This window comes from Patiria miniata, unplaced genomic scaffold, assembly GCF_015706575.1.
Source record: "Patiria miniata isolate m_02_andy unplaced genomic scaffold, ASM1570657v1 HiC_scaffold_2, whole genome shotgun sequence".
NCBI classification, from domain to species: Eukaryota; Metazoa; Echinodermata; class Asteroidea; order Valvatida; family Asterinidae; genus Patiria; species Patiria miniata.
The window spans coordinates 2,457,155-2,481,959 of record NW_024037058.1 but is presented as its reverse complement, the minus strand read 5'-3'; the positions used below and the strand labels follow the sequence as shown (position 1 = coordinate 2,481,959).

General features: G+C 38.4%; 1 protein-coding gene across 1 annotated transcript; it reads right to left on the bottom strand.

The window, feature by feature from the left end:
* LOC119726995 (serine/threonine-protein phosphatase alpha-2 isoform-like) lies at nt 1–24,805 on the bottom strand. Its single transcript, XM_038198856.1, has 7 exons — nt 24,580–24,805; nt 14,981–15,112; nt 11,563–11,793; nt 10,598–10,702; nt 4,154–4,377; nt 2,936–3,070; nt 1–2,411 (listed from the first exon to the last, which is right to left on the bottom strand). Exons 1-7 carry the CDS (start codon nt 24,632–24,634, stop codon nt 2,307–2,309), a joined length of 987 nt encoding a protein of 328 aa, XP_038054784.1. The 5' UTR covers nt 24,635–24,805; the 3' UTR covers nt 1–2,306.

Genomic DNA, 24,805 nt, shown 5'->3' with positions numbered 1-24,805 from the left:
TTCCATGAGAAAGTAGACATGGCTGAAAAACAGCTAATTTATATAATCTTCAAAACTACCAACATCACAACTTCAAATGTGGTATCAAGGGACAAGACCTTTGATTTGAGTGATTTGGCAGCAAGGTGAAATATGTCAAGTTTATTTTTTTTGTCAAAACTGCTCTTTTTTGGGGGCTAAAATTATGGATTTTAGGAAGTCAATTTTGCACTTTGTCTTTTTACATGTAACATGCAGATGTTATTGTATGTTCTTGTTTTTAAGGCATAGAGAAAGGTTCATATTATTTTATGCTGAAAGAGTTGTTTATGTTTTATCTTGCACCAAAGATTGGCGGAGAAACTGTATGTGAGTGACCTTGACGTGAGTTACCAAAATGTATCCCTCTGAAGGTTTCACGATTGTTTGTTTTTCTAAATTTTAAAACTAAAATGGCAGCATATGAGGAAACTTTCGAATGCAGGGTATTTAAATGTTTGCCATGTCCTTTTCTTGTAATGTGAGTTACCAAAAAAAACTTACTGCCAATCCAACAGAACTGTATGTTGTTGGCCTTTTTTGGGGGACTAATTTAAAGGGATCTTCTGTAAGAAATATCCATCCTAAATACTATTGAATAAAAGCACAGATTTGATAAAAGACCCCCTCCAAAAGAGCAAAATGATCAAAGGAGCAAAATGATGAGGACTCGCACAGAAAACCCACCTTAATGCAAGCTACAAGTGCCCCCAATCCTTTTTTCAAAGTTTCAAGCAAACTACCAAGGTTGGGGGTAAGGTGTTGTAGATGTTAAGGTATTTGAATGTGTCTCATCAGTGGATTCAATTCTCTATAAGCTGCTCAGAATATAGGATGGATTTTGATCATTACATGTATACAGAACAGTGGCAACCTTGTTTTTTACAACACAAAAGACCATTACTATTAGCACGGGCATGAAGTATTATTTTTGACAATGAATCATTCTTCATGCTTAGCAACTGATTCAGCCATTTGCACTGATTAACAAGAGCACAAAAGAAGCAGTTTTTTTTTCAGCAGTAGGATATTTGTATCTACTACTGCATAACGATGGTGCTAACCACTATAAACATACAAAATGAAAGAAACCACCATCCAGGAGTGAGTGTTTGCCATGCTACTATGTGATCCTGTCACTGTGCCAACACCCAGAATAACCTCATTACTTCAATGGCAAATGTGCAGGTGTCCAGTTGCACAAAAATCCAAAATTTCTTGACAAATATACTAAAATAAACACCCAAGATTAAAACAAAATTGCCATGTCAACATACTATACTTTGTTGGGCAATTAATGAAAAGCATGTTAAATGTATTTTGACAATGTAGAGGCATGACCTTGCACATCAATGTGTACAGCAAGGTGAACAACTTGTCATATACATGGATCCACAGCCTCATATGACAAGAATGAGACATCACAGGGCATTTATAAGAGTCTTTGCGCCTTAAAGAGTATAGCAAGGACACAGACAAATGCATGTTTGTGCAACTGCACAATAATTCTAATACAAGTACATTACATCAACAATTAACCAAAGGGTAACCTGTACATTAAAAAAAATATCGGGACAGTGATAAAAAAGGGGCGGGGGGGGGGGGGGCAAAACATCACTCTCCACTATTTTTACAAGCTTCTTCGACATGTAACGTAGGTTGGATCTGAAATGCATACAAACACTTGAAAAAGTCACTCAACTCAAAGCTTTTGAGCGATCAAATTATTAATCATTCTAGGTTAAAGTCAACTGAGTTCATCTTTGTTGGGAATTCCTGAGTTGAAATACTGCAAGGAGGCTTGACTTTTGAAAACAATCGTTCACAGTGCATGTTAAACCTTATTCACAGTGTTTTGTGTTTGTACAACCTACATCAAGTCAAATATCAGTTTAAAATTTTACATTGTTTTATTATTCAGACTAAAAATATGCATTTTCCTCCGAATATGACATTGTATTTGTAAGTCTAATTAAACAGAGGCTAGGCGAACAAACAAATTATACCAGTTTTGCTCACAGGTTATCTGCCAGCACATCAAGTAATTTATATTGCTTGCGACTCCTAAGCTGATTTCTGAAGCCATGTAGAAGTGGCCCCTGATATTTCTCTGTGAAAAAAAAGCTCACTATGTATGAGTATAGTCTTTAGATTTTTAAATTTTGGGTGTGCCCTTCGAATTCTTTCATTTAACGACATTTAAGGGTGATTTAAAATTCACAACAATTTAACCTCAAATTCCTTAGGATGGTTAGGTGGACCCTATATGAAAAGCTACTACTTTCCATTTATTTTTTGCCCTTATTCTTGCCTGCTCCTCTTGGTGGAGTTACGGGTCGTCCGGAGTTCAGGCCACCATAGGGAAATTTCTTCTTGTCTGCAGGTTTGAGAATCTGGATAACACAGCAATGAATACTGATTATAAATTTACTAATATTTGCTTGTTACATACATTAACCCCCAACAAAAATGGATGAACTGAAAAGTAGGGTTTTTTTTATAACAACAATTCCACCAGTTTGTTGAATCCAAAGCTTTTGCTTTCATTTAAATACTCTGAACAAATCTACTGAGTGTAGCTTTGAAATTAAGGCTGGTGGGAGATATACTAGTACAGAGTGCTGCTATATTGCACATGTGTACATCTATGTACTTGTGGCAACAGCCAATCATCACATGGCGTGTACATAAAAGAATACGTCTTTTCATTTTTATCTCTACTTTTTCCCTTGTTTTCTCCGAAAGTTAGCCCAAAGAATTCAACATCCAATGCTACATAATTATTTGTCTCATCTACATGTACCTCTATTTTCAATGGCACTTTAAGAATATTGTAAACCAAAATATGCACAAAATATGTTTTAAAATAAAACTCATTACATGGACCCTCCCACTCATGATCATGATTTATGTTTACCTGGAAGGAGCACATTAATGTCTCATCGACACTCATCATGGCTCCTGCATTGTCAAATTCTCCGCAGTAGTTAGGGGCAGAAAATAGTGTCACCAGCTGCCGTTTGGCAAAGAACTCATAACCATCTTCAACAACCTGAGCCATACGAGAAAAAAGTTGTTAACAAACCAAAATGTTACAACTCTAAAAGTAACTTACAACAGCCTGTATTTTGTATTTAAAAAAGAAAAACCTGTGGAAAGAAAAACCTGTTATAAGCGTATCGTAAATCGAAACGTGCGTCGTGCACGCATTGCGGGCATGTACAAATTTAGCACAAAACAATAACCCTCTGTACTGATGGCGTCACACTTTGTTTACATGTGCACTTTCCTGTGCAGCCAGTGGGGGGTCCACGGTCCACTGAGCACCATAGGAAAGCAGGCACGTAAACAAAGTGTGACCTCCTTAGTACAGAGGCAATATGTTAAAGTGACTATTGAGACCACATTAAAGTGACTGATCTTTAAAGGGAATATACAATATTTGCTTTTGCTGTAATTTTCAGAAATGGTTGGATTTGGGGGGTTATTTTTTTATAGCAAATACAGTCGAATACCTTTATAACAAGGTCCTTGGGACTTTATGAATTTCCTTGTCCTAACACGCACCTTGTATTAACAGTAATGGAAAACCAAGAAAAAGAAAGACTTGGGACCTATAATTTTGCTTGTTATAAGCAGTATCTTGTATTAACAATGTTCTTCTTGTATCTTGTATTGTTACAATGACTTGTTTGAAGTTTTTGTGTTCGTAGAAGCCCAAAAACCAAGAAAACCCATCATGTTCCAGTGGTCTGGTTCCCTGAACCCACTTAAGATGAAACGGAGCAATTTATAGAGGTCAGAGAATTGTAAGGTCAGGGAACCAGTCTAGCTGGCTTTTACCTGATTGCAAACAAAATGCGGACCAACTAAATATAAATTGGGCACAGTGTTTGTAAAAAGGCAGTGTTTTCCCCAAAGTTGGTCGGCCGACCAGTGTTTGAAATTGATACAAAAATACCACTTTTCTTGAAAATGAGAGCGCACCAGGTGCCATGATTTTACAGAATGCTTCAGACTGTCATTCACAAACAGTCCAGTGAGTTATTTCATAATAATTTGGTAGTTTTGTCTTTCGATGTTTGCAAATGTTGTATATTCCCTTTAAACAGAAGTGTAAAAATGCAGACCTTACCTGATGTGCTCTGCAGATGAGATCCAAGTCATGTCTACTAAGAAATTTAGAGACTATTTCAGGCCCAAATGTGAAAGATACACCCCTGTCATTTTCTCCCCAGCCACTTGTCTCTTTGTCAGGGTCTGACCAAAGTAGATCACAGAGAAGGCCCTGGTCTGGGACATCTGTTGGCCGCATGATGCGTCTTATTTGTTCCATTGCCTGTAGGTCTGGTGACAAACCTGTATTGGTGCAAAGTGGATGCTTTAACACTGATTGAAAAGAAAAGCCAACACTTGTAAGCACATCATAAATCAAACCACAATGCACTAAATGCGCTACATTCCAAAAGCCAGTTTGATATTCCACTGTATCTCACTCATACCCTTCACTGTCCACACATGCAAGTTATGGAACTCTCTGTAACAGGGACGAGATTGGACAAAAATGAAAAATCAACGAACTTCGGTTGACATGATGTACATGTATTATTGTACATTTACTTGTATAGATGTACATTTATTATATAGTCCATCCATTATCCAAAATTAGGGCCTATATTTCACCAGAAGTTTTCGGGCGATATTACGGAAACAGAAAACGTTGAAAATCCGGAATCCGCATAAAATTCTACAGACGTTTGACTAAAATTCCAGAAATCCGGACAAATCACACCCCTGCTATAATCACAAGCGTGCTTACCAACACCATGGTAACCTTTCCAAAAATACCCACCAAGCACTTGGGCATTTCCAAAAATAAAGGACCCTGGGTCCTGGACTATATAAATTTATATACACCAAAATGTAGACTGCTTCCCAAATTTGAAGGGAAAAATTCACCAGATAGGTGCGAAGTGCGCCACATTAGGGAACAGGCCAAGAAAAAATACCTGTGTTTCCAGTAAGCTGCCCAAAACTAATAAATCATGGAGAACATCAATATTTTCTATTAAAAAAAAGAAGGTTTTTTTGGATGGATTGTAGAAGATTTGTGACCTTAAGTACCGTAATTTTCGGAATGTAAGCTGCACGGAGTGTAAGCTGCACGGAGTATAAGCCGCAGCACGCAAAAATCTGGGAATTAAGATTTGAAGTCGACGTAAATGCCGCACAGTCAGCGCGCAGCATGCCCGAAAGTGCTTTCGTTTATTTGCAGCGTATGCACGAACACACTGGAAATATGAATATTCATGAGATAGGAGATCCAATCTTCGAAATTCATTTTCCGCTTAACGTGTCTTTAAAAGTAGGATTTTATTTGAAATAGAGATTAAAAAGGGTATAGTTTAATTGTTAAATGATAATAATTAAGTTTTAAGCAACTATTTTGTGAAATATGGGGAAGGAAATATGACCGTTGTTGTGGTGAATTTACGGTCGGTGAAAATCGTCCTTTTATCTATACCAAACGAAGTTGGGCAGAATGTTTTGACAATTTGATGAAAAGCGACATTATTAAGCTACCTTTATTTTATAACTTTGGTTCTCTTGAGTATCCGAGGTAGTCAGGATCACTCAAAAAGGATGTCTATTCCGAGTGCCCAGGTTGCGAAAATAACACCGCTCTGAAAGCAAGTGCGCGGCGGTTTCGTGCCCTGCTCCACACGTACACGGGATCACAATAAGTAAACGCGGAGTAAAGGCACCCGACTATAATAAACTGGTTGCGTGTCTTTTCGAAACAGGGAAGTAAAACGATGTTTCATGTAAACCCATTAAAAATAAGACTTCGTCGGTTTTTTTTTGGGGGGGGGGTCCTACTAAGTGTTTATGCTGGCAATGCAATAACTATTTCTTAATCATTGTGGGGATTTATTGGGAGGGGTGGGGGAGTACAAATTCGCAAAATAAACTTTATTTTTGGCTTTATCTTAAGTAGGAAAGTGGACATAAACCTGAAAACAAATACAAAACATGTATAAAGAATCAAGTCGTCTCTTTTCTTGACTGAAATTCTGGGAAACACTTTATTCATGAAATCACAATTACATACTTTCAGCTGCATTTAGTTAAACATTAAGGTATACTGAAACACTTTAATATTTGAACCACTTTCAGTTTCCAAGAAAAAAAACTTTACAAATGAAAGTTTCTCACAACATGGAATGACTTACAAATATAGATCTGAAAAAAGTGAACATGAAAATTAAGGCACATTTTCTTTATTGGGTAAGGTTTTTAATGATCTGGAAAACACTGATGTGCAATGTACATTTACATGTATAGTAACTATACTCTTGCGACATGTATAGACCACGAGCTTATAAAATTCCACGTGTCAGCAATTTGTTTTGATGCAAGATTATTCAACCGCACCAGCCCTTAGCAATAACAATAAATTGTATTTCTTAATAATTACAAGGGTAAGAATGCAGGCATATAAGAACAAATAATAAATATTTAAGATTGCAATGGTTACAAACTAACAAGCAATCAATTCTGTTCTGGCTAGTTTCCATCTCAACGTAAGAAATGCAAAGTGAAACAAAAAAAAAGGGACCAAAACTCCAGAACAGATAATATGGAAATATTTCATCTGGAAGTGTCGCCGACAACTCAGACAGATGCAAACTGTCTCGCAGACGATCAGCAAAGTTGCCATTGGTTCATAATGTTACGCAGTCTGCGTATTTTCAGAACATCGATATGGACGTCGAGTGCAGTGTACAGTCGTTCGCAGAGGTTTGTATTGTATTATCGGTTTTCAATATACAGCATAAAGGCTACTGACAAATTCATTAATTTGTGAAATAAAACTGGAAGTTGATATTTAGAGAAATTTGATTGAACTGATTATTTTTTTTCACTGTTATGCGTCATTTTTCTTACCAGGCAAATTTACATGCGTTGCAGTCTACACGTCATCAAACAAAACCTTTTGTGCTTCCAAGTCATCATGCGTTCATTCCAAAATGTGTACATTACAAAATGTGTCCGCATCTAGCAATGCTTGTTCTTCTTGCTATGTGAACAAGATGGCGCATATTAAATGTACCATGAAAGTGCTTATTCCTCAGGTTTTTATCAACGAACAATACATGCAATGTTCCATGCGACATGGCGTAAGAATCCCCGACGCCTGATTCATCAGTTTATGAGTTGTTGATCACACGTCATTGAATTAAACATGCAAAATCTGGTTGTACCACAAAAATTGTAAAGTTCAATCCATGGTAAAATAATAGAGTTCCATTGAAATTGGTCATGTTCATCTTCCAGTGCGGATGTTGTCTCCAACTATCTTGACAGGGAAAATGGGTAAATCACTTTGCGTACTTGACCTAGAGGGTATATTGAAGAAAAGAGAAAGGAGAGAAAAATTATAATCAATCAATATACATGTACATTTACAGGGAAAGACCTAATATTAAATTAGGTTAGTCATTGCAAAAATGTTAAATAAAAGACATGAAGCTGGGACTGAGATTAAAGTGAGAATTATTTCCAATTTTGTTAGGCATAGGAAATACTTAGAAAATTAATTTTCTTGATTCTTCACACTCATACTTGACACTCATAGACTTTGTACACACCGCTGAATTAAGTGGCGCCTGGATACTACATTCTTTGCTAATGCATAGCCTAGATGCACATGGGATGTATTTGTTTTGTACTTGATGCGACATGCAAAGTAACGGGTAGGAACCTATTGTCGACATCGGTCGCGATGCACCCACGTACGAACATGTACAGTGGCGGTTAGTAATACACACTGCATACACGAGTGACGTCATCCGAATTAGACGTTGCCGACCAAAATCATGCAATTTTCGCGTATATTTCGCATCAAAATATAAATCGCCCACGAAACCTGCAGAGATGGGAATAGTACGGCTCGAAAGCATAACTTTTCAAGAGTCCAGGAATCGACAAATTGTATCCAACAATATCCCGAGGTAGTCAGGATCACTCAAAACGTGCAGGTAGTATTGAAAAAAAGGGTTTTCATACCTCATTTCGCAAGCCTAATTAATCACCTTTACAACAATATAATCACTAAAAAATGGTATCATTCGACGCCGAAAATAATAATCTTTCACTCACCCCCAGGTTGGCCCAACACTGCCGCGAAAACGGGTTTCTTGTCCGTCTTCCAGGGGCACTGCCGAACGCTCGCGAAACCTCGTGAATTCTCGAAGGTCCGAGACCGTACAACTCGCTGCAAATAAAACTTCGCTGTGTGCCTCATTATCGAGCACGCTGCGCGCTGACTGCCGCACTGACCGCAGCGGTTTCAATTTTGTTAGGCCTCCAAATTCTAGTCAAAATGCTCTGAACCAGTTCCATTTACACTACAAACTATAAAAAGGGCCACACAATTTATATCAAACCATTTACAGTCGATACTCTTACAAACAAATATGGAAATTGATGATGAGAAATGAACACCGGGAATTGCTGCCGGCTGGCCCCTCCAGTCCCCGGCCTTAAAAGTTAGTGCATGGCCCGGCAGTCTGCGCCGGCGAATGACAACATTTTCCCGCAGCACTTGAGAGAGTATATGCAACCCACCATATGTTGTCTGACTGGAGCGCTACAAATCTTGCTTTGTGGCAACAGATGCTGATTTGTTTTGTCCTAAGAATAAACAGGTCCGTTTTCACAACAAAACTTATCAAATTGTTGTGATAACTAATGAGTAGTAACGTCAAAAATTCAAGTTTTGATCATAACTTTTCTTCGAAAAACAGTCAACATGATGCTGAAATTTTTATGGACGAACCTTTAATTTTGTGAGGGGTGATTTAGCCCGATTTGAGTTTTACATCGTTTCTTGAATACATTTCAAGAAAAAAATTATATTGTGACGTTGAACAACTGATTATCAAGTAAAGATTATGAACTCCATAAAAAGAATAAGTCGTCTTTTTCTTTTTGTAAACAGCGGAAATATTGGTAATTATTGTTCCCAAGAAAGTACACCCCTTTATTACCACAAATGGTGAGGTCCGCAAGCGCATGGAGCCTGGAATGTAGCGCATGCAGCATGGCATGCATACCTGCCAACATTGAAAAGTCAGAAAGAGGAACAGCAACAGTGAGCGGCGCAGGCGCGGCGCGCTAATGGGTGGGGTCCAGGGGCAATCATACAAAGTACATGTACATGTGGATGTGCCTAAAATGTTACATGACATCCAGAAGCAGACCCAACAGACACTATTAATACAAGTATTCTTATTTAGGCTAGTGGATAATTTTCTGAATTTTCCAGCTGGTTTTTGCTGATAAAAAAAAATTACAATTTAAAAATAAATGACTGCTGACTTTGCTTCACAGTTAATCACATGTAGATATTCAGTCACAGTAATGCATTTTACATGTACAATGTACAAGTGCAATTTTATTTGGAAAAGTTCGTACATAGGCCTGTCACAGTGTCAGCCTGTCATGCCTGTTAAATACAATTCTAAATTTTTCACGATATTCCTCTCTGAATTTTTGACTCCTTCGCTGCTTTTTCTCCTTCAGTGTATCATCCTCCTGGTCCATGTTGCAGTTGAGATGCTCATACAAAAACAAAAAAAGTGCGACTCAGCACGGTCAAAATATCAACGAAAAACCACCAAAGACTATGAAGAAACAACATGTGTGGAAAACAAACGAAACATGGCATCAATACGTCTGCCTTGCGCTTTAATTCGGTAAGCACGCAAGAGAGGCAGTACACCAGACGGATGACGTATTGGGTCTCAGTTCGCGTCCAAATTATTGGCTGCGGCTAGGTTGTGGCCGATCGCAAAAGCCTGTGCGCGCCAACGGCCGCAGGGGCAGCCTATTCGGATGTGGCCTGTTCGATGACGTTTGAGTCTGCTTTACGTCCCTTTCGTCGTACATAAGAGCGAGGCGGATTTTATACCATTATGGTAACGGCAATAGCGCCCTCAATACAATAAAACATTTTTCTCGGACAAGTGTGCGACGGGGCCGGGGCATTTTTAAAAAAAAATTTAAATTTTTTTTGTATTATTTCTTCTCTCGCAACTCGGAAAATCGGGACGTTCCGATTTTCGGGCACTTTTTATCTCCGAAATCGGAACAGTTCTGCCTAAATCGAAACAGTTGGCAGGTATGGGCATGCGCTATGCAGCACTAGTATCACGTACTGCTGGTCGATGTCGCAAGCATCGAAGACCGTGAGCTCACTCTTGGCCGGCCACTGGCCGGCCGTACTTTTTACCGCTCGGTATCTTTTCGTTGGACGTGCTTTCGGTTTGTTAATGACTTTCTTAATTGATAATTCATTTCAACAACAGCTCTTTTCTTGTACCAGTACATTAAATACACATTTGAATCTCATTTTTATTCTTCAAGGCTTGGCGTATAAGCCGCCCTGTGTATAAGCCGCAGTAAACATTTTCATGGGCAAATTCAACGTATAAGCCATAGCTTATATTCCAAAAATTACGGTAGTGAAAATGTTCAGGGAGCTAAGGTTGTTGAAGAAATAAATGAAACTTACCACCATGACAACAGAATATCTTCTCATCGATGATAGCTGCTATAGGCAAGCAGTTAAAGCAATCCGTGAAGGTTTTCCAGAGCTTAATATTATACCTCCTTTTGCCTGCAAAAAATATAGGTAATCATAAAATCTCGTTTATGTTTTCTGCTTGTAATTTGACCCAAAGGGTAGAGCAGAATTAGACCTATTGAAATAACATTTCTGGAATCTTAAAGTGTTTTCTGTGTGTATACATCAACACATGTACATCAGGATGAGGTGTGAAACACCTTCTTACACAGTTTTGTTTAAACGGAATTTACACTTTCCAGATATAGAAAAACAAAAATTTTATGACGATAAATAATACATTTGCCTTACTGCAAGTTGTCAAACAAACAGCTGCCAAAGAAGTTGGACATTAACAGATACAGGCAGAACAAATACAGAAATGGAGTGCAACTTTGGCAAACAATTAACGTTGATTTAAAGCAACAAGTATTGATTCAAGAGTTTCCTCCTAATGTGGATGATAGTGGACTTTTTCATCAACAGATACACACCTACAACAAACAAGACAAACAAATTGCCAGAGGAACACATTGAGTACATTCTTATAATGTGATATACAATTTTTTAGTAAATGTACTGACTATTCTCTGTCTTTGTTTTATCATCTTCATAAATTTAGAAAACTAAAAAAAAACATGAAAGTTTAATGACAAAAAATAAGTAATAACACAGAAAATGAGCAATTTAACCAAGAAAAAGAAAATCTTCCACTTATTTAGGAGGGACACTTATATACATGTACATTAGTGAATTCTGGCAAAGCAGTTTCATAAGTGATCTACACAAGTACATGTATTATTACTAAAACATTCCAAATATATCAAAAAGTTGAATGTTGACCACACAGCTATTTGAGCCAATGAGAGCAAGTTGTGATAACAAAGAACATTCCAACAAAAGATTAGACTTACACTCATCATAGAAACCATAAATTCTGTTAATGCTAGCACATTCATGGTTGCCTCTCAACAAGAAGAAGTTCTCTGGATACTTAATTTTGTATGCTAGCAACAAACAGATGGTCTCAAGAGACTGCTTGCCACGGTCTACATAATCCCCAAGGAAGAGGTAGTTGGCTTCAGGTGGAAACCCACCATACTCAAAAAGTCGCAGAAGATCATAGTACTGGCCATGTATGTCACCTGTAATACAGAGAAGGTATACATGCATTATAGAATTGAAATTTAAAAACGTTCATATTTGGCCATATCACCTCTTCCATCCTGATCATACTGTGACAAAAAAATCACTCTTCCTTTGTCAACTTTCAGCACATTTAAAGGGAATGTACATCATTGGCTTTTGCTGTAATTTTCAGAAATGAACTATTTGAGGGGTTGGTATTATAGATCGAATATTGTTACACTGAAATTTTTGAAGTTTTGAGTTCGAAAAGGTTGAAAAACCATGAAAAACAAAAATGTTCAAGTAGTCTGGTTCCCTGACTCCACAAAAGATAAAATGGATCAATTTATAGATGATGGAAAATTGTAAGGCAAATTTGGACTGAAAAAATGGTATATTTGGAGCAGTAGTTGAAAAATGGTTAGGTTTTTCCCAACACTGGTCGGCCGACCACCGTTGGAAATGTGTACAAAAATACCATTTTCTTGAAAATGACTTCACACCAGGTGCCATAATTTTACAAGATGCTTGAGACTGTCATTTACCAACATCCTAGTAAGGTATTTCGTAAAAACTTGGTAGTTTTATTTTTCGATGTTTGCAAATGTTGTATATTCCCTTTAAGTCACTGTAAAATCTGTCTCGAAATGATAGTCAGAAAATGTGCTTGTGGGTCATTCCACTCATGTCAAATCACCAGATGGGTTTAAACCTCACCCCTTCAAATTTGCTCATAGCATGTGGGGTACTTTAAAAATTGTTACATGAAGAGGCACTTTCAAGTAGAAGTTGGTAACATAGTTATTTAGCATAATTTTGGGGTGCTGAATCCGAAAATGATGGTTACCAAGCTGTATTTGAGTGGAAATATGCCTAATTTCCATAAATCTTTAATACATGTCGTGTAATATATTTGTTCCCATATTTCGGTATATTTTTTATTATTTTATTTTTTGAAAAGTTTATTTTGGTGATTCTACTTACACTTCCAGACTTTAATAACATTTTCTTAAGCATGTGAGTGACTGAATGATTATGAGGACATAGTAACAATCCAAAATGGCTACCATAAAACCCTAAAGTTGCGCGCATTTATCTTGTCTCCAGATATCATCAAGTAGTCTTGCCAAACCTTAGTATCGAAGAACTTCAAATTTACCATGTTGCTTACTGGTACAGTTACCCTTTTTAAAACCTTATGACCCTATTTAAAACCTTATGGGAAAATCATGTGAACAAAGATAACATTGTGATATAAAACGGGCAGAAAACGGGGTGTCCGCAAAAATTATTGGTAAGAAAACGTTTTGACAAAGTTATTCAAGTCCCCCACGTTAGGCGACCTTTCGCCTATTAACTGTTAGCCCAATTTACAGACACCTCATTTTTCCCCGTTTTCCTTTTTGGCCTTAATATCAAGATGTTAGCATTTTTGACATAATGTCAAATTTATTTTTGTTCGGGTAACTGTGCTAGTAAGTAACTTTGTGAATTTGAAGCTCACCAATACTGCGAACGGCGAGACTACTTGATGATATCTGGAGACAAGGTAAATGCGCGCAACTTTAGGGTGTAATAGTAGCCATTTTGGATTGTTACTATGTCCTCATAATCATTCAGTCACTTATATGCTTAAGAGAATGTTATTGAAATCAGGAAGTGCAAGTAGAATCACCAAAATAAACTTTAAAAAAAATGAAATAATAAAAAATATACCTACATATGGGAACAATTATATTACACAACAGGTATTAAAGATTTATGGAAATCAGGAATATTTCCACTAAAAATTCAGCTTGGTGACCATCATTTTCAGATTCAGCACCCCTGAATTAGGTAAAATAGCTTTGTTACCAACTTCTACTAACAAATGCCTCTCCTTGCCCTAAATGAGCCTTTTTTTTTTAAATATAGCCTAGACTATACTCTAAAACATTTTGAAAGCTTTGAGTTGAACCATGTACATGTAAGTGGTGTATTTTGATGGATCCTATGCAGCAACACTTATATAACAATTTTCATGCGAGCACGGTATCCTGAATCCGTCAAAATCCACCAGCAATTTAGGGGATGGATTTTGAAGACTATGGAAAAACATACTGAATTTTTTTCTATGCCAGCATGATATCCTGAATCCATCAAAATCCATCAAGACTTTTGCTGTTGGACTTTGGTGGATTCAGGATACCTCCAGTATCTACATTGGGAGATTCTGATGGACTCAGGACACCAACATTTTTTGCGTGACAAAATTGGTGATTTGGCGGATTCAGGATACTTTCTAGTAAAAGAGCCCAAGGGGTTAGGGTTAAAGGTTATTATATAAATCTCAATCTAAATTTGTATGGAGAAACATTAGGAATAACACTATCAATTGGGACTTTAATACACCTTTAGATGGTTCAGGTAAGCCTACACCAGCACAATTGATTCACAATATTACTGCAAACAGAACAGATCAAGGTATGATTACAGCAAACGTGAGTGTGCTGTCTTTACAATTCAAAATTCAAAGAAAAACTTTTTAAACTCAGATCTTGACTTTCATCAAAACAATGATTTTGGGTTATTATGCAAAACCTATATGTTGAGTCAATGCTGATGAAATAGGGGTGTCTAAATGTGTTAACAACATCTTACACTTTGTAATTAAGTGGATCAGTGGATTTAAATGATTAAAATGACCCTCAATCAATGAATTTTACCAAAAAATTGGTTTTTACATTAAAGTGATTTTAAGGGAATACATGTATATATTCATCAAAAAACAAAACTACCAAAGTATTATGAAATACCTTACTGGACTGTTAGTGAATGACACTGACAGTCTAAAGCATCCTGTAAAATCTAGCACCTGGTGTGTTGTCATTTTCAAGAAAAATAGTTTTTTGTATCAATTTCCAAGGCTGGTCAACCGACCAGTGTTTGAAAAAAACGGCTTTACTCAAATACTGCCAGTAATTTACCATATTTAGTTAGTCCGCTTTTTGTTTCCAATCGATTACACACCTTTGAACGGGCACAAGCCAGTTGTAATACTACTCCCCCCCCCAAAAAAAATCCATCCATTCCTGAAAATTACAGCAAAAGCAAATGATGTATATTCCCTTTAACCATAACCCCCTCGAGTTATTCACTAGGAACTTTTTATTTTGTAAATCTTTGAGCTTCTCGCACAAAGATTAATTGCATTATTAAGCTTACCACATATTTTCAAGGGCGCCTCTAACTCCAACAGGATGGGTTGGCTGAGAAAAATTTCCCTGGATTTCAAACACAATCCTCTTATTTCTGCTTCTGTTAACTGCACATTTTTTCCTGGTCGAGCCCCTCTGACTGCAAATATACACATAAAGTAGTGCAAATGTTAAATTTGTGGCAATATGATCATTATTACCCTATGCATATCCTTCATCAGTTTACATGTTACATTCATTTGATACAGGGTGAACTTTCATCTGAGCAATTTTGGCTACTCAGGGTGGTCTTACTATTGACAATCAAATTGTCTGCATGGAATTGGATGTTTCCCTGCGCACTGGACAGGGTTGGTGAAATTTATATATTTTTGTTTAACCCCCAAAAAAATCAGATTTTGAATATTTAAATCAGATAAAAAATAGATGAAGAAGTCCTTGCAAAAGATGAAATATTAGGCCGCTACATTTTTTTTTATCTGTATATTCAGGTAAATAACAGGGGCCCTACACTACACGATCACCCCCTACAGTCACTACACGACCGCCTAGTCCGAGTAACTTGGACCCAACTTATCGCCTTTTTAACATTCAAAGATTTTGGAATGACAGGCAACTAGCCGCGGTGCGCTTTGCCAAAGTTGACGCACGCTCAGTAGATGATTAACCCTAACCCCCTAGGCCCTTGTTGCTTACAACCATCCTCAATCCTCCAAAATTTTGCAACTCCGCCTAAATTTTTCAAAATTGTCAGACAGTCCTGCCTCAAAATGCATTCATCCTCAATCCTCCAAAATCCTCCTCATCCCAAAACTTTGCACTCGTGTTTAAATGAAGGATAACCAACGCCAAATCCTTCAAAATCATCAGACAGTCCTGCCTCAAAATGCATTCATCCTCAATCCTCCAAAATCCTCTTGCGCTTCATTCACCATTCATCCTCAATCCTCCAAAATCCTCATGTGCTTCAATCACCATTCATCCTCAATCCTCCAGAATCCTCATTTGATTCAATCACCATTCATCCTCAATCCTCTAGAATCCTCCAAAACCGCCAGGAGGATTTTGGAGGAGTGAGGTGGGTTAGGGTTAAAGCTCTTGTCTGGTTCCCTGACCCCATTGGCCTTTTGACTATTATTAGGGTGGCCGGGAAACAGTCTGGTAAATATCAGAGACCAGTCCTTCATTTAAAGAAAATCCAGGAGAGCTATAAATCGCTCTCCTCAAATCTTTCAGGAGAGCAAATCGCTCTCCTTAAAATCTATGGATAATCAGCGGTAAAACGACGGGTTACCATTGTTTTTGTTTTATTTTGAATATAAGGATTTATTCAAGGGGCTGCATTATTATTAGTTTTTGCATAAACATATGCTCAAGTTGCGTTACTTTTTTTGTTTTTGTAACTGTAAGACACGGTAAAATTTATTTTAAAAAACTAACTAAATGGAGATTAATAAAAGGTTTGACTACTGCTTATGCTTTCATTTTTTAATACAGTTGTCAGTTGGTTCATCACTTGATTATACTTGGAAAATGGAGAGTTAATAAACAGCACATAAGCAACTGAATATTTGCTTTCAGATTCGTTAAAATTATATGAAATTTTCAGCCTGAACTATTTCAATTGCTCTACGAAAGCTATACAAAAAGGGCCTCAAAATGACACAAACTTGCCTTAAGTTTTATTGAAAATATCTGCCGTCGATAATCTTAAAAATAATGGACAATGCAGGACAAGTATGCCATATACACAATGCTAGTCACGACGAGAAACTGGCTAACAACGTCTGAACTTTGCACTAGTAAGAGCGTTTGTGATGCACTGTGTGTGGTGGGCCGGCAATGAGACTCGTTTTACGGTATAGGATTTCGGTGAAACACGCTGATCGTTTCACTTCACATACCCGTAAAACTTCCTCAAAATAAATTCATGAACAATGGATATACATACACAGACAAGAGAGATCAAGTTCTGTGAATAAGCTTGCAAAGATCGTCCTTCTCAATCGTTGTTTTCATGGCATTTTTACGATGTCTATTCCATCCGGCCTGCACGCAAAACACTGTACGGCAGTGCACTGCACTGCACCGCGCGCGACTATTACATTGACTGGTTACCGCATTTTCATCATGCCTTCATTGGGACTTAGTGCGCGGCGCAGCGGGAACCATTTATTGCCGCACTCGCACGTACGGGCCCACGTGTTTTCATGCAGCTCTATGCGATATATGCAGATTGTGCACGCACAGTATACAACTGCTGTACACACACGATCTTATACAGTACGAACGAGCTCGGTATTCGTTCATTTTTTAGCGATGTCCAGCGGCATATTAACGTGAGTTTGGGCATTATACCAACGAAAAATACGTGTAGCTTAAGACTTAAAATCCTTTGCGTTTTTATCACTTCTTATTTTTAAACTTCCCGTGTTTGACGAGCCCTCTTTTGGATTTCTGAGGAGCGCTGTTTTTGGCGCTCCTTCGAGACAGTCGAGGAGTGCAGTAGGAGCGCCTGCGCGATCGCGCTCCTTAAAAATGAAGGACTGAGAGACGCCATGCTTTTTCAAAACCGTCCAAATATTTTGCCGAATTACCATGATTTTTGGATATCTAGACCTCTGAAGGTACCGAATTTAACGATTTTGTGCTATTTAGCAGTCATACTATAGCTGGGTTGATTTTCTGCTGACAAAATAATTTCAATCTTTCATTGTAGGCCGGACAACCAATTTTCAGCAAATGGTAAAGGGGTCTTGAAACAGCTACAGTTGGATAGATCTCATTGAGTGCTTTTCAAAAATGTATAACCTTATAGGATGTCAATTAGCCGTTTTTGGGTTACGATTAAAGAAAAAGTGCCAAATATTGACTATTTGTGGACAAATAGTGGATTTTTGTGAAAAGTAATTAATTACGACTTTTGTGACACTATATATTAAAAATTATGGCAATTTGAAGGTTTTTAAGTACCTTTGTACAATCTATGAAGAATGAACATGCAATTTTGAGAGTAAAACACCGATGGAAAATTCCTGTTTTTTAAAGATAGCGTGTCAAAATCCCACCGTTGTTCATTTTTGTACAAAAAAGTATATTAAAAACTCACTTTACAGTCATTTTTCTGAAATTATGCCATTTTTACTGGACAGTAAGTTTAGAAATTAATGCATTCTTTATTCTATTTTCGCAGAACTGAAAGATTCTACAGGGTTTTTGTCATCTACGAAGTTTCACAGTCACTGGTTACACATTTCATGAGATACAGGACCACAAAATCAGACTTTTAGGGAAAATCTTAAATTTTTGAGTCCAAATTATGCAAATTTGACCTTATTGATATGCAACATTGCCATAACTTGAGATGTGTATGAGATCCAGGCCTGAAATTTGGTTGGTGTGTTCCTCTGGTGATAAATAACTCCACCACTAGAATTTATTTAAAACTGGCTTATATTGTACTAATTATGTATGTAAAGTATGCAAATGGACTTTAATGCCCTAATTAATATTCAAAACTGCCATAACTTGAAGAGACAGTTGTTTCAATCCACCAAATTTGGGCAGTGTTTTTATGTGAACATATGCAGCAACGTACTCTTGGCATTACACTGATTAAGTGTGCGCGAATATACAAATTAATTAATTCTAGCTAATTAATAAACAAAAGCATTTTGCACACAACCCACTGACCAAGAGCCCAATTTGAAAGCAAAAAATAAAGTGTGCGCTTTGGTATGAAATCAGCTTGTTATCCATAAATTGCAAGTAGTAATTGTTTTTAAGATTTATTAGTTAATTAGAAACTCATTTTAGATTTTAACAAAAACGATCTTGAAAGAATGTCGTTGCCCTTCCCATACCTAGTCTCCATGCAGCGCGGCGCGGTGCATGCTACGATCCATAGACGGCAGCGCAAAGAGCTTGACTTTCATTACGATAATAAACATGATATGTGTGCATTTATACTGCTGTATTCTTGTCATTTAATTGCCCCTGAACCATGAAAATGTATGCATTTGTTCGAAAAAAGAAATGAAACTTACAAAAAAATACATGAAGCGACGCAATTCAAGTCAATAAAGATGGTAAACACTGTTGATCGCTATGCGACGTTTGTAGGCTTGGGACGGTATTGCATTTACTATACCACGGTATCCAGTGACAAAAAAAATGCAGTATTCACTAAGTGGGTTATTACGTCATTATCAGGGGAAAAAATATAACTAACCACCAAGCACCACATGCCGAGTTGATAAGCTGCTGGCGCGGCATAAATCACGCAAATGCTTCACGCAAATGCTTCACGCCGCAAATCTCCTACACTAAAAGTGTTATGGTTTCATTATCAGTCCATTTGTTTGTAAAAACAATATATCACTGTAACAGATTATTAAAAATGAAAGCTTAATTTTTGTGGTATTATATTGTTCGAATTAGTAACGCCACTGGCATGACAAGGCCCACTAAAAAATAATGCAGATCGTCGACCGCTGCCCGAGGCCTACCACACGACGATCCCCCTATCCTAGCGAACGTATGCTTTTCGTTTGTTATCAATTGTGAGTGATTCAATAGGCTCATGCAATTTATGTCGGCCACCAGCGACTCCTTAACGTGCTTCGCCGGTGTCATGTGAAAATCGGACTCCTATAAAAAATAATCGTACTCTTTCTCACGTGATCGGTCCGTAATTGATTCTAGTAATCATCACAATGTTAGGCATACGCAATTGTGGATGCTGTAATATGAAGTTGTTGGTGCCGTGACCTTCTTAATGAACGGACCAATCATACCAAAATATGAATGGAAAATGTTTTGAGCGCCGTTTTAGATGGCCAATCAGCTTGATCAATGCAGTACGTGGGAAAAAGCACGTGTCATACGTCATTGTGCTTGTGGCCCCAGCAGGACGGGCGTAGGGTTTTTTTTGGTAACGTGTGATCGTACGGGGGTTTTCCCACGATGTGAAATCATGGCTTTGATACTTACCCTTTCTTGTGGAGTTGTTTTTTTTCTCTCGATTTTTATCTGGACGACTCAGTATCGTAAGATTCAGGCGAGTCCCTTCCCTTTGAACGTCGGTACCGTTGAATAACTAACGGACCAATTGTACCAAAACATGAATGAAAAAAAATGTTCCGAGCGTGGTTTTAGATGGCCAATCAGATTCTTTTGAAAGGGCATTTTAGATCGAGGAATGCAATGCAGTGCGTGGGGAAAAGCATGTGTTTCAACTCTCTCTGTGCGTAACCAGTGTGGAACTGCGTGTATGCGTATCATGCACTGACATGTACGGCCATGACGCAGGTGTATTCAGGGACTTTCGTAAACACTGTAAGTGTACGCTTCTAGGTCGTACAAGAGTTTTACCCACGATGAGAAATCATGGCTTTTATACTGCGCTTTCGTTGGACTATTTTCTTTTCTTAAGTTTCCCAGACGGCTCACTCGCTTCATCATATATTCAGGCGAGTCCAGATTTTTGTTTTTTGCGCGTCGGTGCCGACACTCCTAGATCGTACATTTATTCCCCGAGGCCCATGATGAGACATCATGATGAAAATATGAAATATTTTTTCTCAATTTCCCCGGATCGGACGGCTCAGCGTCGCATGTGAATCCAGGCGAGTCCCTTCCCTTTGCACGTGCACCTCGCATGCATAACACGGAATCATGCTCCATGACTGAAGCCTGTAAGTTTTGGCGGTCATAACCAAGATAGACACGTTTTTTTTCTTGTTGCAGAAATACTCTTGGGAGTTGGGGAACTATGTTTTGCCTTCAAAAATTACGCATGATGCATGTAGAATTCAAATCTCAAAAACAACCAAGAAGAAACAATTAACACAATCAGGTTTTGTCACAACCGTCAAAATATTCCCTGTGTAAAACATCGTTCTAAACGTCCAGACACAATACACACAAACAAAACCGCAAACACGGCGGCGTTAGCAGAACTTCAAAGGCCTTTGCGGTATTGCAGCTGCCGAAGTATCAGGTTTTCTAGTTGAGCTTGACAATTACGTCTTATCTGTCAACGGTAATTGACAATGCCGACATGAAACTGGATGCCTGGAACCACAAAGAATGGAATCAAGCTTGTCAAAGATGTTGTTTGTCTTTCTGTTTGAATTACTTTTGCGAAGATTCTGAACACTAAGGAAGAGTACTGCGGTATTGAAATTCCATACCGAGTTCACCGGTGTTTCGGTATTTATGAATCTTTAGTTGGTGATAATCGGTATAAGAAAAAAATCGAGACTATCCAGTAATACTGAAATACCATTCAAGCCTAGACGTTTGCACGTGCATAGCCCCATACAGTATGCACACGCACACACAATCACTCCATGCCAACCGCGTGTGGTCAGCCGGCCGACCTTGTGTTTTGCAGGCATGTGTGCAGGCGCGCTGACCCGGTCTGTGTGTACTTGTGACACGGGTGCGAGTGGCGTTTTTTCCCTCGGGAGCAAGCCTGTTCGGTATGATGATATTTCACGATATTTCGATTAAATTTTCATATCGGAAATCGTATCGATCTCATAAAAAAAAATCGGAACATCGTGAAATTCGATATGCCGAAAAATATCGCGATATTCTTTTGAGGTACCGCCTTTGTAACCAAAGTCAATCCCTTAAAGTTTGAAACTGTCGCTAAAGCGCTCCAAAAAAACGCAAACCACAAATTCACTGTTACCGCATTGTACTGCGAGGTCTTACCTATTCAGGGGCGGAACCAACTGAATAACGTCACGCGTATTGGATTTTGCGTCTTCCACGCTGCACGTGGCAGTACAAACAACACAATTTCACCCCACATACCAAGTGCCAAAATCGTAATCACGTACGTGGAGTTAACCGAAGGGAAACAAAGTCTCTGACATTTCGCAAAGAAAATACGGTGCCTGTTTTGTTTTGACGGAAATGTAAAGTTGCACAGACAAAACACCACAAATACATGTACTTGTAGGTCTACAAGCAACTGTTTATTGAGCAGGAAATGGGTAGTCTTGACCCAAGTCTTTCAACAGTCGGGGGATTTTGTTGTGCTGGTTCCGTAAAATACAAGTGCATGTACATGTACTTGTATGTTACGGAACCAGCATCGTAAGATATAGACTCTTTATAAAGCCCAGCTATCCACTGAAGACATTTAGACACCAACATGAAACTTTTCAGAGGACTACACTTAAGGACCAACCTCAAACATATGTGAAGCAAAATTTGGTGCGGAATGTCTCACGTTGGTTTGGGGGGGGGGGGTTCAAGTTATCGTAAAAATAAACAATTTGCTTTTTGCAAGGGCTATATCTCATTCAATGAAGTTAATATAGGTGTAAGATTTTACATGAAAGTAGTTTCAATTGGGGGCTATTACAGGCAAAAAATTTGGTGTAAAAATATTTTAAATTTTTGACTTACACCCCCCCCCCCCCCCCAACATTGGTCCAGATGAGTTTTGGGCCATTTTGGGGCCCCTCTAACTTAAAAATGAAACAAGCTACTTTCTTTCTGTTTAAATATTTGAAATCTACAGCAAAAAATAGCCCAGATTACCAAGTTTGAAATGTCTGGGGGGTATAGTTTTAAATATAAGGCCCTTTAAACATTGAATTTCGTGACGCGACGCGCTTTTCGCCCTGGCCCGGCCCCGCCCACCTCAAATTTCAAAATGCTATTGCGCAAGAACAAAAAGTCGTAGAGACCCCAAATTTTGAGAATTTGCATTTCTCCTAAGTATCTTTCAGTACACCAAAAAAGAAAAAAATCCAAGAGGTGATGGTGTGCACCATTTGTTGAGTTGGCATGGAATGACCCCCCCCCCCCTTCAAAAAATGACAAACGCGCATACGACACTGAAAAGATGACGTCTTCCTCTTTAAGTTGGTACCTGATTTGTCAATCTACGATGGGTTTATCCGGGTAAAAATGGCATTTCAATGTAGCGCTCCAAGAAAATGATGGGGACAAGTTAATCCGGGTTGGCATCGCGCCGCGCGCTGCGGTCCCATATTCAACTTGCCGTCACGAAGTTATTTGAAGTCTTTACGAAATAAAATTTGCACACAAGACAAAATGTATGAAAATGTTTATTGTACACAAGTTTCAGCCATTTATGATGCCTAAAACAGAAATTACAGTACTGAGTAGTATCGCCAGACCATGTCCAAATGTTAAAAAAGGCGATAAGTCCAACTTAGTCCGAGTAACTTGGACCCAACTTATTGCCTTTTTTAACATTTGGACATGGTCTGGCGATAGTAGGGTCCAAGCTAATACCGCGACCTGGACAACACCGCCCAAAAACCAACATTTTCCAACAAAAAAACATCAGATTTCACCTTCAAAACGGCCTCCAAATTACTAGATATGCCACCTGAGGTACAAGTAGACATCGATGATTAAGATGGTTGTACTGAAAGTTACTTACGATCCGGAAAAAAGTGAACTTTTCCGTTCATTTCGGAGAGCTCCCCTCGCAATCTTGAACACATTAAATTTCCAATCGTGTTTAATGTTTGAACGACGCGATTTCTTCTACATTCGATGGCCCCCGTATCCCGAGTGCGATTCCGTTACCGAGCGCGCGCAACGCATCGATTATGATAATGAGTCACGTTTGTAAACACATACATGTGCATTTCGAACTGTAAAAGGGAATCGGGAACCAGCTTGAACTGGTATCCACCATAAAAGCTGTATCATAATCGATGCATCGCGCGCGCTCGGTAACGGAATCGCACTCGGGATACGGGGACCATCGAATGTACACTGGGCATGAAGAAGAAATCGCGTCGTTCAAACATTAAACACGATCGGAAATTTAACATGTTCAAGATCGCGAGGGGAGCTCTCCGAAATGAACGGAAAATTTCACCTTTTTTTTCCGGATCGTAAGTAAACTTCAGTAGGCCTACAACCATCTTAATCATCGATGTCTACTTGTAGTTGTACCTCAGGTGGCATATCTAGTAATTTGAAGGCCGTTTTGAAGGTGAAATCTGATGTTTTTTGTTGGAAAATGTTGGTTTTTGGGACGGTGTTGTCCAGCTCGCGGTATTAGCTTGGACCCTACTATCACCAGACCATGTCCAAATGTTAAAAAAGGCGATAAGTTGGGTCCAAGTTCATGAAGTTACTCGGACTAGGTCCAACTTCCAAGTTACTCGGACTAAGTAGGCCTATTACTATTAATTGATTTTCGGCTCCCCTAGCAAAGGGACCTTCCGCGCCCAGGCGGTATGTGGCACTGTGAGTGTGACTCAATATACGAAGGAAGTCCAGTATTTGAGTCACATTTATGGGACTAGTGAAACACAAACGTCTGAACGTGTGCAAACGAATCTGGAAATTTCACGCATCTGAAAAACTAAGCCTAAATCATATGTGAAAATCAAAATTTGACAAAGTTCTACATGTTTTTGTACACGGTGGAAGTGTGGCCTTTATTTACGGAGGTGGTCCAGTAAATTGGCCACATTTATGGGGCTAGGACAACGACTGTCTGACTGTACATATACTGGTGTACTGCCACTGATATTGATAAGTGATGGATTTGAAAATTGTTTCGCCGACTTTCAGACTTTGCTCGTTTGCTCTTACCTTCTAATAATCGCTGTATAACACTATCAACGTTAACTTTTTCAGCATCAGCCATTTGGACAACTCCTTGAATTCAACACTATTTATCTAATTCTACTGAGAATGGACAGCTGGACACGATTACGCTCGATTTGTACGTTACAGTTTTTTGCAAGAGCGTCTTCTTCTCCAGCTCTAATTCATTTCAAAGATGGCGTTGTTGTCAAAGTGCGCAAGCGTAGTACTC